Source organism: Mya arenaria, chromosome 16 (assembly GCF_026914265.1).
Source record: "Mya arenaria isolate MELC-2E11 chromosome 16, ASM2691426v1".
Lineage (NCBI taxonomy): Eukaryota > Metazoa > Mollusca > Bivalvia > Myida > Myidae > Mya > Mya arenaria.
In genome coordinates this window covers 5,004,229-5,018,109 of record NC_069137.1, presented here as the reverse complement: position 1 = coordinate 5,018,109, position 13,881 = coordinate 5,004,229, and the positions used below count along the sequence as shown (strand labels likewise).

The 13,881-nt window shown below is 33.4% G+C and overlaps 1 protein-coding gene across 9 annotated transcripts in view; it reads right to left on the bottom strand.

Annotated features, from left to right (window-relative positions):
• Positions 1-349: 349 nt before the first annotated feature.
• The window catches only part of LOC128221162 (uncharacterized), a 44,105-nt gene continuing 30,573 nt past the window's right edge, over positions 350-13,881 (bottom strand). For 8 of the 9 annotated variants that reach the window (XM_052929628.1, XM_052929631.1, XM_052929629.1 and 5 more), the window contains 15 exons: positions 13,295-13,381; positions 12,329-12,461; positions 11,794-11,914; positions 11,346-11,436; positions 9,113-9,190; positions 8,739-8,899; positions 8,312-8,358; positions 7,603-7,708; positions 6,835-7,014; positions 5,866-6,007; positions 5,601-5,720; positions 4,456-4,510; positions 3,599-3,766; positions 3,242-3,355; positions 350-2,772 (listed from right to left, as the gene is read on the bottom strand). In XM_052929628.1, the coding sequence (XP_052785588.1) occupies positions 2,216-2,772; positions 3,242-3,355; positions 3,599-3,766; positions 4,456-4,510; positions 5,601-5,720; positions 5,866-6,007; positions 6,835-7,014; positions 7,603-7,708; positions 8,312-8,358; positions 8,739-8,899; positions 9,113-9,190; positions 11,346-11,436; positions 11,794-11,914; positions 12,329-12,461; positions 13,295-13,381 (2,160 nt within the window). In that variant the 3' untranslated portion in view covers positions 350-2,215. The remainder of the gene's footprint in view (positions 2,773-3,241; positions 3,356-3,598; positions 3,767-4,455; positions 4,511-5,600; positions 5,721-5,865; positions 6,008-6,834; positions 7,015-7,602; positions 7,709-8,311; positions 8,359-8,738; positions 8,900-9,112; positions 9,191-11,345; positions 11,437-11,793; positions 11,915-12,328; positions 12,462-13,294; positions 13,382-13,881) is intronic. The other variant, XM_052929635.1, reaches the window with a different exon arrangement.

The window sequence follows — 13,881 nt, the reverse complement described above, 5'->3', positions numbered from 1 at the left end:
AAGCGGTGATGCATATGTGGACAGAAGTGGTATTCAATCGATTTCTCTATATCAAATATCTGTATCAGGCGTAAACAATTTTTGACATGCTTTCATATATTTTTAATCTTACTCGAAGTTGACCCTATACTTCCAAATTCCAATTGTTAATCCAGCCATCATATTGATGAATACTATTTTACAAAATAAAACCAAACGTATTGAAACATTCAATAATATATAAAACAGAAAAAAAAGTTAAACACTGAAATATATATTTCGGAAGATGGTGACATCTGGTGAAGTCGGTTGTCATTATACGGGCGTGTGTCATTGTTTTTTTCAAAACATGGACATATGTGAAACTTTCAGGAAATCGTAGAACACATCAAATAAAACAGCTTGTCGCCTTTAATCTAAAAAGTTTTAATTGTCATTTATTTCACTTCGAATTGACAAGTATTTTCCTTTGCTATTCACATTTCACAATTGAACAAATGGTATCAACTACGAGATCAAATGATACTAAATTCCTCACCATTGTATTCAACACTATTAAACAGCAAAATAAAGCGGACATTTTGAAAAATAAAGTTGTTTCTTAGGTGGTATGATATTTTAAACACGAATATTTATGCTAAATACACCTTATATTTATACTTTAAATGTATGCCTAACAAACAATAATTCGTTTGCTATTCAATAATAACGTTTTGCATTTATTTTTAGTCACTTTTACCATACATATATTTCATACACACATAAGAGTCATATATATAAACCTTTACAAAACCTTAATCTTGCTCTCTGAAAAAAAATGAGATATTTAGACGCAAAACCGTATATATGTTCTTAGTAACGCAATGTTGCAGTTCTAGTCCTATTGCTAGAAACGTCGAGCAAAACAGTAGTGTCACTGCCCGCAAAAGGTATCGTTTAAATACCTTTGAGTATACGACATAATTGTCTTACACTCACGAAGCCTGTTGTTTTGGTAAATGTAAAGCAAGTATTTTGTATCGAACATTGTTGATATTCTTGGTCCAAAGACTTTGACTCAGACTTAAAAAATAACTTTAATAATCTTTGTTCCATTCTTTTTACAAAAACGAATGCATATCGGTGTCGAATAGCAATAAATTCAACTAACGTTATCATACAAATGTAACTAGAATGTAATGAATAATATCGGTTTTGCGACTTGAGTCTGAACTCCGACTTGAGATTGCCAAACATCAAGTCATCTGATGCACAGCATCTAATAAAGAACAATATTCCACACAGTTTCAAAGATTTAAGTCCAATACTTTAAAAGTTAAAACGCATAACAGGATCTATTAGAGCCGGAATGACATGGCCAGATTAAAAAGTAGTACGATGCCATCACAAAAAGGCGAAAAGATGTATGTTCTAATGTTCTTGCCTCAATGTGAAATCATCAAAACAAAAATGAAAAGTTTACACAATAAAATGTTAACCATTAAATATAATGATTTCTCTAGATATTTGGTTAAATACTGTGTTAAAATGGGTTTAAGGGCAATGTATTTGTAATAATAGACGTACTTTTGAACACTAACCACGTTCAATGGCACAGGATAAACGCCAATTAAAGAGAACATAAAAAACACACACAAACATGCATATGCAAACCAGAAACACAAACATCCACAAGCAACACATATCATATAATATATTTATATATACAAAAACAGGTTGTTATGGAGGATAGTTAGGTACCGCCTTGTAACTGTCCATAAAATGTTAATTTACCGTGAGTGTAAACTAGTTTGTGTGCACAACCTGAAACATATCCAAATAATCCAGAATTAAGTAAAACGCCAATAGTAAATCTACTTCATCAATTAATGGATTAATTTGAGAAAACTTAAGAAAGTCAAATAATTATAAAAAAAAAACATTAGGTTAACCTCAAGTACATCAATGAAAAGAAATCCCAATTTAAATAAAAATAAAATCAAGACATATCGTTAAGACATAATTGATTAACCAGAGTACAACTTTATTAAAGATTATTTAAAAAAAATAGTGTAATGATTATCTGCTTATTATGCACGAAACCGAAAAAACAAAACTAGACTTTGTCCTCAACATTACTCATTTTCACTGACGCAGTCGCCTTCATATATTGACGATATAATTTGTTCTGAAAACCGATAGCATACATGATATCTTAGCCATAGAGCAATATATAGATGTTCCTTACTGCCTTCATTTAAATCGACATTCGAAACAAAAGTAGAAGGAAGATCACTGTAACCCTGATCCTTCTACGTGAAACAGTTGCTGAGGATGTAGCAGGTTTAGTGGTAGTTGAAGATCTTGAAGTTGTAGTCGTAGTTTGTGAAGTTGTAGTCGTAGTTGGTGTAGTCGTAGTTGGTGTAGTTATAGTTGGTGTAGTTGTAGTTGGCATAGTCGTAGTTGATGTAGTTGTAGTTGGTGTCGTCGTAGTTGGAGTAGTTGTAGTTGGTGTAGTTGTAGTTGGTGTAGTTATAGTTGGTGTAGTCGTAGTTGGTGTAGTTGTAGTTGGTGTCGTCGTAGTTGGTGTAGTTGTAGTTGGTGTAGTTGTAGTTGGTGTAGTCGTAGTTGGTGTCGTCGTAGTTGGTGTAGTTGTAGTTGGTGTAGTTGTAGTTGGTGTAGTTGTAGTGGGTATTGAAGTTGTTGTTTCTGTATTTGCACATGTTTTACAACATATTCTAGTTCTAGAGTCTTCAGTATAAGTTGAACATTTGTCAACATTACATGACGTCGATCGATCTCCATATGTGCAATCTGTAATTTACAAATCGCATCAAACAGTCGCAGTAACATGAAGTTGATCAAATATATTTATTTTCTTTAGAATAGGTTAAATTGTTATGAACTCTAACAAAAGTATTTAATTGTGCCTTAAATTTAAATCCTAATATTTTCTTTTTAATATTGTTACATTCCTGAAGTAATGGAAATAGGTTGGGAGAAAAATAAACTACTAACGGCGGTAGTGGAGGATAAATTTATTCCAACTTGCGGTTTCGGATATGTTACCTAACTTCGGTAAACCTCGTTTCCGTAACGACAAGATGGACATATGGAACATACATCGTCAATTAATGGCCGAATATCAAGGTCTTGGGTGAGAGAAAAGAAAATTCTAGTCGCATAGGCAAAATGACGACCTTGACTTACCGATAGGTTAGAATTAGAAATACACGAACGTTTGCTCAAGTAGAAACGCATGATATAAAGAAAATAATAATACTTTGAATTCCGAGAGCTCTCCGCGGACAAGACTGACAGCAAACGTCATCATTGTTATAGCAGCCACTCAGAGACATCGTTTCACACCAGCTAGCCTTATCGCCGTAATCGCAATCTGAATGAAGAAAAACATATTTAATAACTGTATAAATTCTCAGAACTATATAAATACATATATATGTTATATCAAAATATATAATAACATATATACGATTTGTAGAGTTGATGTTTATGATGTTTTATATTTTCAACATAAAAAAACACTCGCGCAAAACCATGCACTCAAAAGTGACTTTGCTGGTACTGGTGCTTTCGTCACACTGGTAGTAAAATAAATTAAGCATTTACTAACTCTTACCGGTGGTGTTAACGTTTTTTAGTCTGATTTGCTCGCATGTTTCGCAGCAATCGTTTAGACAGTAACTTTGGTAGCATTTGTATGAGGTGTTTGGAAAAGCCAGTAGTTCATTGCACGTTACCGTCTCATACGTCACGATGCCTGGGTTGTTTCCGAACATACAATCCTCTAAAACAACAGACGTATTGTTGTAACAATCAAATAAATACTTGTTATATGCTGAATTAAAGTATCTCCGGAACCCTAAAGTTCGAAGCTTGGACTTGAATTGACAGATAAACTGCATGCTTTATCACTTTTGTTACCAATAATGTGTTTTGCCGCGATTGACATCACTTAAATTAAACAAAAAGTAATAATCGCAATTTTAAGCACGAAAACGTAACAAATGCCCCCTCACTACCCTTTTGAACAGATAACCATCATATTTTGGGCGTCGTTTGACTAACAGTTTTTAGGTTTAAAATAAAGAGCAAAATTGTAATCGCTTATAGTTTTAAAGAGCAATATATGAAGACGAAGATGAACTGCAAGACGTAGAGGATCTCATCTCATGTTTGTCGTGCTTTAAAATGAATTTCGTTTGGTATTATTTAACGTGTCAACATTAAACACTTAACATTATATATTTTCCAACGATTCAAGATTTCAATAAAAATTAGAGAAGGCATAACGGACTTTGATAAGCCTATTTATTAGCCCATTTTGATAAACTGAGAGTGTAGCCATTTAACGTGGGGTACAAATAGTAATAGGGGCATCTTAAATAAGCATGGATCAAACATTTGCTTTCCCGACCTTAGCTTTCTGGGAATTATACATTAAATCCGTAATATCATATAAACTAAACCACTCACCAGCCGCTACAGCCGGGGCTCTGGACGACGTAACGCATGATCCACCACTACACATCTGAGAGGGACCGAAAGTATAATAATGGGTATTTGCTAATGTTTAAATTCGAATAATTTATTCAAAGTGATATTTGTGTATGAGTTATGTGTATGCACTTTCGCCATTTTCCACAGTATTTTCAGCCGTTTATTATTGTACATGTTATACAAAATAAAAATAGAATTACTTTAAACAGAAATGTTGGTATTTTATGACTATACTTTGTTCAAAGTTGTTTTCCTACATTAGAAAACACTTTATTCAAAAATATATTCACACTTTGTGAACACATTGTTCCTAATATGTTTTTGCTACATAAGGAATAAATTTGTTTTAAAAATGAATCTACTTCGAAAAAACACCTTTGGTACAACGCCAAGCCTACATTCAAAACAATTCCGTTTAAATTCCTGTTCTTAAGTGAAAACATATTTTCTAAAATGTTGGCTCTTCGATCCAAGACAACATTTAAGTGTATTTGGAACGCTTTGTTCTAAAATGGTCTTACAGGTGACCGTTTTCGTTTTAAAAATTGGCCCTAGACAACAATAGCAATTATTTTATTCTAAATTGTTGTTCCACCTTGAAACAACATTTTGTTCCGAATGTTGGTACCAGAGTGGAAAACTCTTTATTTCAGAATTCTGGTACTAGATTAGGTAACCTTCTGTTTCAAAATGATGACCTTGCAGTCAAGAACACTAAGTACAATGATTAGATAACAAAGAACAATGTTTTTTAAACTCATGGTACCACATGGAACAAGTTGTCCCCGTTATTAATATCCAACATTTATATGTTGTTTTTTTTGTAAATGATCTTTTGGATTGCGCATGAAAGGATAAACAAGATAGTTCTAAAACGTAGAAGTTTTACGACGAGCTGTTATTATATTGTATTATATCTGCATTTCGGTAGATAAAATGCATCAGTTCTTAGTTATTGATTCAATGATGAGAAAATTTTATTATTAAAATGATGGCTATATTATCAAGAGAACTTTGTTTTAAAATGTTGGTTATATGATCAAAACCAGTTTGTTTTAAATTGATTGTCCTACAGTGGAGATAAATATTGTTTTAAATAATAAACCACCTCGGCCACATACCTTTCCATCCCCACAAGTTGTACCCTCCCAGGCGAGTTTATAGTAATAAGTACCATTAGTGCCAGGAATGACACAGTTCATTCTGGAACAAATCCCGCTGTAATTCGATTGATAGGTGATCTGCAACATACACATTACATACAATCACGGAAAGAAACTTTTTCTCGAAATGGGTCGACGCAAGTTAAACGACAAAACAAATCAGAAACATATGTACAGAAATATCGTTTGAAGCGTTAGCAGTAAAACATTTAAATGTATGTACCCTGGAGAGGTAGGAACCGGCTCCAAGTATATATTCACACTGCTGATCTGGAGTGTACACCTGACCCGCAAGGTCACCCAAATAAGGATTAAGGTCAGATGTGTTATAGTTTGCGCTGCGTGTTGCCAGACAGTTTTCGCCACTGAAGAGTACATAGAATATTCTGCAGTAACACCTTATACTGTATTATGTCATTTTGTCGAAAGGTATTATAATAACCTAAATATTCGTAATGTCAGCGCACATAAGTTGTACCTTACACATTTAACATTAAAATCCTTACATCGGTTACTTCCCTTTGCCGTACAGTTTTCACTGCCATCATGAATTTCATGTTAAAATAAATAATAAAAGTGAAGACATTCATAAAGTTAAAAATAATTCATCAATTGAAAGCCAGGTTGTGTAATCATTATTTACATACATCTTGTATAAATCTATGTTATACGTAGTGGCAGATATATATCCCCTGCTTGTCAAGGGCGATCACTTCGTTTTAGATGATCATTTCAATTAAAACGAATGACTAATAATGCAATGTATACTAGGAAAAAGTCTAGTAGCCTAGAGTATTATCCATATTATGTTTAAATATGTAATACTCAAAGCCACACGAACGTCAAAACAGAGACATTTTGCTACAAGATAATAAGCATGATACACATTGAAATAGTATTGTTTAATATCGTTGTAGGAACGAACATTTAACAATTCATTGACCATTATTATCAATAGGACAAAACTGTCTTGAAGTTAACAGCATCCTTGTTAACTTTTAGAATTGAAATATTGTGTGATTATATATTTACATAAATCAAGCCCAGTTGAAAAGGCTGTCTCAGATCTTGTAAGAAACATTGCATTTTTCAGTTATAAGTACTAATAATTAGCCTCGTTCGCTAGGCCCTTCTTATTCATTAACTTAATAGTGCACCTAATATATTTCAATTAGAACTTAATACTACCTACGTGTTTAATGTCTTTATGTACGCAGTAAAGTAATCCATTGAGCATGAAGAAAATGAGAACTGGCGCATGTTTCTGACATCGTCAGATGACATGCTTCTAGGTACACCCATCACATACATATCGGCACTGGAACAGTTCTCACCAGTACCGTCGACTGTACCATCATGCTGGGCAAACAAACTGAATTACATGTGATTAAGAAATATTGTTAGAACTGCAATAGCTACTAATATGAGCGTTACCAATAAAGATAAATATAAAGTTATTTGATTTGTTATTTTGGTTGAAAACAATTATAGTTATATTATATAATGGATTGTCTGATTTGCACCGAAGTCATTCTGATATCTACATCTTACCAAACCAAAGTATCAAATTTGTAAAGAAAATTCACAACTTGTTAACGACAAAAGTAAGTAGAATCTGACTGAATATAACACTATGCCCATTTTATTCGCCATGATATTGCGAAGCAGTTAAAAAAGCGTGGAAAAGTAGAAACAAATAGATCAAATAGATCAAATATCTTCAGTGAATTGTTTTAAGTTCTAAGACCTTTGAAGATGTAAGTAAACCATGGTATTTTATTGTACAACCGAGATTTGATTCTGTGTCATGAGTTTTTTAGAAAATGGAAATAAGATCCTGTAACACTAAGTGGCTACTTCTTGAATTGGGTCGACTGCCCAATAAAACTCGCTAATTCAAACTTTCTGTATGCATGTTTTAAGAAATAGAATAGCATACGTCAGGATTTCTTGCACTTACTTATGCCCAAGCTCGTGCGATGCAGTCGAAACCAGACGCGCCCCAAAATAGTACTCGGTGATGCTGTATTTCCAGTCAGTACAAGCTCCGGGACGATAGGCGATACCTGCAGTAGAAAACGGTATTAAATGGCCAAGTGAACGACAGATGGACCAGTTACAATCAGAATGATATAGAACGAGCCGTAACATTCACGAATATAATGGAGCAGGTGAGTACAATTTGAAAAAAGTGTATTTTTAAAAGATAAAGGTTAATTATTTGGACAACGATAATGTCAATGCGATGCACATTTTGATAACACTCGGCATTTGTTTTTAATGTGAAAATTGTCATTAGTCCCTTGAGGAAGAAAACGTTTATGGACTGTCTGTTCGTGAATTAAAATCCTTCGAATTGTAATATCAAGGTAATTTTTGTGACATTCAGGACTTTACGAAACGATTCTAAGCAAAAAAACACATACTGATTGTAATATTCAATTAACTCTCTTTGTTTTTGTTATTTCATGTTTTCTCGTTCTCTTTTTCCATGACTTGTACAAAGATGGAACAGGTGACATTTTTGCTTTACGTTACAAAGGAGTTATCTTCTAACAACAATATATCATAACATACAGCCCTCTAAAAGCCTATCATAACTGTTAACTAATTCCTAATACGTATTTACTTCTTTGCCATTTTGTAATACTCTAAAAACGTATTGGTACCTCTAAGCGATTCAAACGTGTTGTTGAAAAACCTTTGCATTTGATAACTGAAATTTAAAACAAAACAAGTGTTGTTCAGATATGTACAAAGTTATCAATTTTAACAAGTGTTTGTTCTATGTTTTGCTATCATAAAGATATAGATAGTTTATAGATAGTGACACTCTTGTACTTTTGATTATGTTGTTTCAGTAGTTGCAAACACCAACACTATAAAAAAATGCCAATGCCAAATGTATGTTATAGTTAGAGTCTTGGTACACATACAGAGCTTCGTGGTAACACGAAAGTTGTTTGTAAGTATCTTGAACAATAACGAGTTCATTTCCAAATTATTTTACATGACTGCGACGACAATGGCGCATCAACAATAAGCTCACATTATTACAGAACCTGTGAACCGAGACCATGTTTTAACCGACATTACTTTGTAAACATCATTGCTACGTCGAAGTTGTAAATCGGTTTTAGGTTTTTGTTTCCCCAGTCCTTGAAGGCAGGCAATACAGAGTTCGTTAAGAACACTCGGCGACCATCGATATAGTTTTCTTCTAGATTGTCCTCGATGTACGGAGCGTCCGTAGATCTCTAAAGTTTATAAATGAGTCGTTTCGGAAATTTGTTTAAGTTAATACCATATATGCACGACAAAAGCTCTCCAATTCTTGGGACAGATATTTTCCTATCATAAGAAGATCTGCGATATATATCCTACCTCATTTTGTTAAAAAATATATTAATGTCTGTACTGCAAAATAACCCAAATAATTTACCAACGATACATAAGTGTGTGCTACTTACTGTGGCGATAGATATGCCCGCGTAAATAAGGGTAATGCTATACCCTGAACCCGTCACTGAGTTGTAGCGAATGCTCATCTGAAATAGGCAAGTTCAACTTTAAAATACATTCGTCATATCTTTGTAATAATAAGCAAAGCATGACGGACACATGCGTGATCAGATGAGTTCAACATAATCTTCATTTGCAGGAAAGATACATTCTAGTTCTTACATCCACGTTAAATAAACATACATATTAAGTGTTTTGCCTCAGTGAGAATCATATTTTATACTAAGTTGTATTGTTCGTCTTGTACGATTGGTAGAGTACTACTGTTAAAGATGACCAAAGGAAAATACTAACTTGCTTTTCAGAGCGCAATATCATCCTCCCCTCCAAATGTCTTTATATTTACTAGTGCACATCTGTGAGCTGCGCAATGACATACTCATTAAAACCAGATATAAATAAAGTGGACAACTTTTTTTCTAAACGGTATGGCGGTTTTGATATCTGGATGCGCTCTGGATTATATGAAGGCATTTAATAGGCATTTCACATTGAACACTAGCATTAAATAACCCTAAATTTTGGTATTTGGATGCGCCAAGCCTGCCGACTTCGTTGTTTAGAACCCCCCCCCCCCAAAAAAAAAAAAATGATATTGTTTGCTGAGTATTTCTTTAAAATTGTTTGTAAAGATATTAGCATGTATTGAAATATTTAACCGGAAGTCCCATGTTGTCGTAATAATGTGAATTTGTGCCATATATATACATTTTATAGTGTTATTTTGCATACATCAGTTCAGTATTTCAAAACACCATTTTGAGACATAAGTATTATTCAAGCCATTTGAAATATTTAAAAAAAAATCTGTAATAATCATGTCAATGACGTTTCAAACATTGGTGAAGTAGACTTTCTTCACGTCATTTGAAATGTTTATGAAAATGGTATTGTAACCATCATTTGTTAGCTACTTCTAAGTGTTTAGATGCGTTAAATGCATTTACATGATGTTTTTTTTTTGGTTCACACTATTCAATTGTTGTACTTGCTTTTGCATACATACAATACTATAAAATTCTCTCTTACACTCTTGTCAAAGAGAAACAATAACATGAGGACAAGTTAGATTGGACAACAATGTCAATACGTGCTTTATACTAAGAATACTTCGTCTTTTACCATGGACAATGGAGATTTAAATATATTTATGGAAAATATAGCGGATTGCCTTATTACCAACACTGTGTCTGGTACTAACATAACGTTTAAAAAAGTAACAAACGGTATATATACTTGCTTAAATTAAACAAAATAAGAGAAATGTACACTTGTTGGCTAACGTTACGTATACAATGTTCACAAATAAAGCTACTTTTGTCATTTAAATAATCTAAACTACAAAAACATGAATGAGCAAATCCCTTAAAAATGACATTATCGACAGATAACAAACTTGTAATACTCTGAATTCGTTATAATTATGTATTTTAAGTTAGCCCTTCGCTTAACCCTTAAGCACACAAGGTAACTGAATATGTGGTATTAAATCAACATTACATTAAATTGTGTGCTACTTATAATAAAACACTATGTATTTGCTGCACTGCTCTGAATCGTCTTTTGTGGTTGATTTTTGTTTTCAAAAAAAACGATGAAATAATGGTATTTTCAAAGCTTTAGTCTTATCTTGCAAAACATAAGTATTGGCTCCAGCTCGAAATTAGTTATAACATTTCATATATACTCAGGTTACCGATGGCAGTTATTCAGGTGTGTAGTGAGGATCATACATTTTATTTAATTGTTGTTAGGTTATGGTTATTTTCCCATATCTTACAAGAAGTACACTTACTTTCTGAGTATTGACTTGAATCTTGTAATTATGTTACCAGTGATGGTCATGCGAGTACGAATTTTAACCAGTATAAATAAAATAACTAGTAAATATGTATACATCCGGAAGCCTTACTGCGAGAGTCCGTCGAAGACAGTGGCTTGTTCATATTATGACCCTTTATGATTGTTAAATATAATTTTATGTAACAACCACAAAAAACAAAAACTATTTATCCACTTCTTATCGTAACTGAAGCAGTCATTGACGTAATAAAGCTTCAACACATCCACACGAGTACTCGAGTGAGGTTAATAAAGTTAAAGTACACAAGGTTTATCGAACTGCAAGTACTGTTTGCAGGTTTGTTACATGGTTAGACAATTGTTTAAAATGATATTTACCGCATTTAAAACAAAAGCGTAGAATTGTTTTATTGTAGAAATCGCCGATGATTGCTTTTCTATATCGGTGCCCGTCATTTGCATATACCAGCTACAAGAAAAAAAACATGGCATGTAAAAGAAGCATAATATATGATATATTACTGATATAATTTGTTGTGGAATTCAAGGCTGCACAATTGTTTTGCGTTCAATCTCGTGACTCTGAGAGACTCTGACAGGAGCACATTAAGTCATCACTACCAAAAATCTAGTTTATAAGAATCGCCAAATACCCATTCAGTAACATAAGTAACTACATTGCATGAAAACTTGATTACTTAAAAGTTCAGAAACAAACAATGTAATAACAAAATAGTGTCCCTATTATGTTTTGCTGTTTTTATTTAAAAAAGCTAATCAAAATATCAAACAGTTCTTATACACGCAGATTTCTGCGAATTCGTACAATGAATAAAGACTGTAGTCGATAACGAAGAAGATTTCAACTTCATAATCAGTTGTCTGCCTCTTTGTTCGGTTGGAATCCTTGGCATTTGATGATTCCAACTGTTCGACTCTGCTTGCATCTAATTTGAGAAAAAGCTAGCAATTAATGAAATGATTCTAATCGAAAGTTAACCTTATAGTTCCTAACAATCAAACATGATTCGTTTATTATATGATCAAATTGGTTATATAAATACCACGAATGGGTTTTGATGTTCAGTATACTGCAAACCAATAAATCATACATCATGTACTTAGGTGATCAACCTGTCAAAATTGCTCTGAAAACATTCACCATGTAATCAGTTTCTTTATTATTTTCTTGAAATGAAGCAATACGGATATATGAACCAATACAAGTAAATCAATACCGATACGCATGCTGATTTTAATTGATGAATATAAAGAACTGTAACTATCCAACTGTAACTTGCTCTGTTACCATACTATATTTCCGTAAGGTGATCGAATTAATTAATTATATATGCACTTACCGAATTCAGGGTTTATCAGGAAGTCTGTTCCAGTCGGACTGGTTTCTTCAATTTCCGTAACGGTATGGCCGGTGCCGGAAGATGCAGGTGGCTGCACGAGTAACTCTTGATTTCCATGCTGGTAGGTTCCGAACTTGGGGGAGAGGAGAGACAAGCATAAATAAGTAATCGATGGTAACTGAATGCATGATTTCTAGTTTATTTACATTTCAAACGTAATATAGCAAACTCACGATAAACCAGACATCAACGAAATTTGGATGAAGTTCAGCGGATAATGCGATCTGATAAAGTTTGTAATGTGCTTTGCGTTGTTTTTCCAAATATTTTCATTTTATACACAACATAAATTAATCGAAGCGTTAGTCTGAAACGATAATTGTTTCTCTGGTTAGGAAGGAGTGCCATCCCAAAGGTCGTTTCAGCGCCCCGGCACTTGGGCGCTTAACATCAAGCTCCATCCTAAAGTACTTAAAGTGCTTTGATCTATATTTGTTCAGATTCTGGATAATTTTGCATAACTAGGCAGATGCCTGTTTAATAAGAATCAGATGAAAAGTTTATTGATAGAATAATCACTATTATTTGAATCGGGAAATACACGCATGAAGAAAATTAGAATTGTCAAACATGAGGGTACTAAACAGAAAGTGATGTGTCGGTCAAAAGGCAAAACACCTAAGCTGATTACGAATCAGTCACAATTAAAACATTAAACAGTACGATGATTATTATAATACTTATGATGATAATGAAGATGATGATGATGATGATGATGATGATGATGATGATGATGATGATGATGATGATGATGATGATGATGATGATGATGATGATGATAATGATGATGATGATGATGATGATGATGATGATGATGATGATGATGATGATGATGATGATGATGATGATGATGATGATGATGATAATGACATGAACAAATGAAAAGTAACACTGAAACCCTCTTACAAACAGAAACGTGTCCGAGTCAGTATCGCCGGCCCGCCAGACGATGAATGCTGCTTTGTTTGAAACGTCCATATAGAATGCGGCGGCCTTCAACAATACATACAAATTAATCAGAAATAAAGGTCACACAATTATTTACAATTGTTCGTAACGGTGCATTGTCACGATGCAATCAAACCCACATACAATAACACAATGACATCATGCAAAGATATAAACGCCCGTGTGTAACGCCATTACGATGGCCTCTCCGGACTATTTTGTTAACATAATTAATCTGCTACTTAACCTACTCAGGTGTTGTTATATATTACAGAAGTTATGTTAACTTATGAACTTATGACATTTTTATAAAACTGAAAATTTTCTTTATGTACAGTAGTTTGGCTTATTTTGATTATTGACATGGTACGTGACAAACCTTACCGGGCAAACATGCCCTATTTCACTTTTTTTTATATATATATTTTAGACGAGATTTACTTCACAATTAGTGTTCTTGCTTGTGGAACAACCTGATACCCAAGTTGATCTCGAGGCCGTGTATGTCTTTATTACGATACTTATGACATGTCTTGAATAAAATG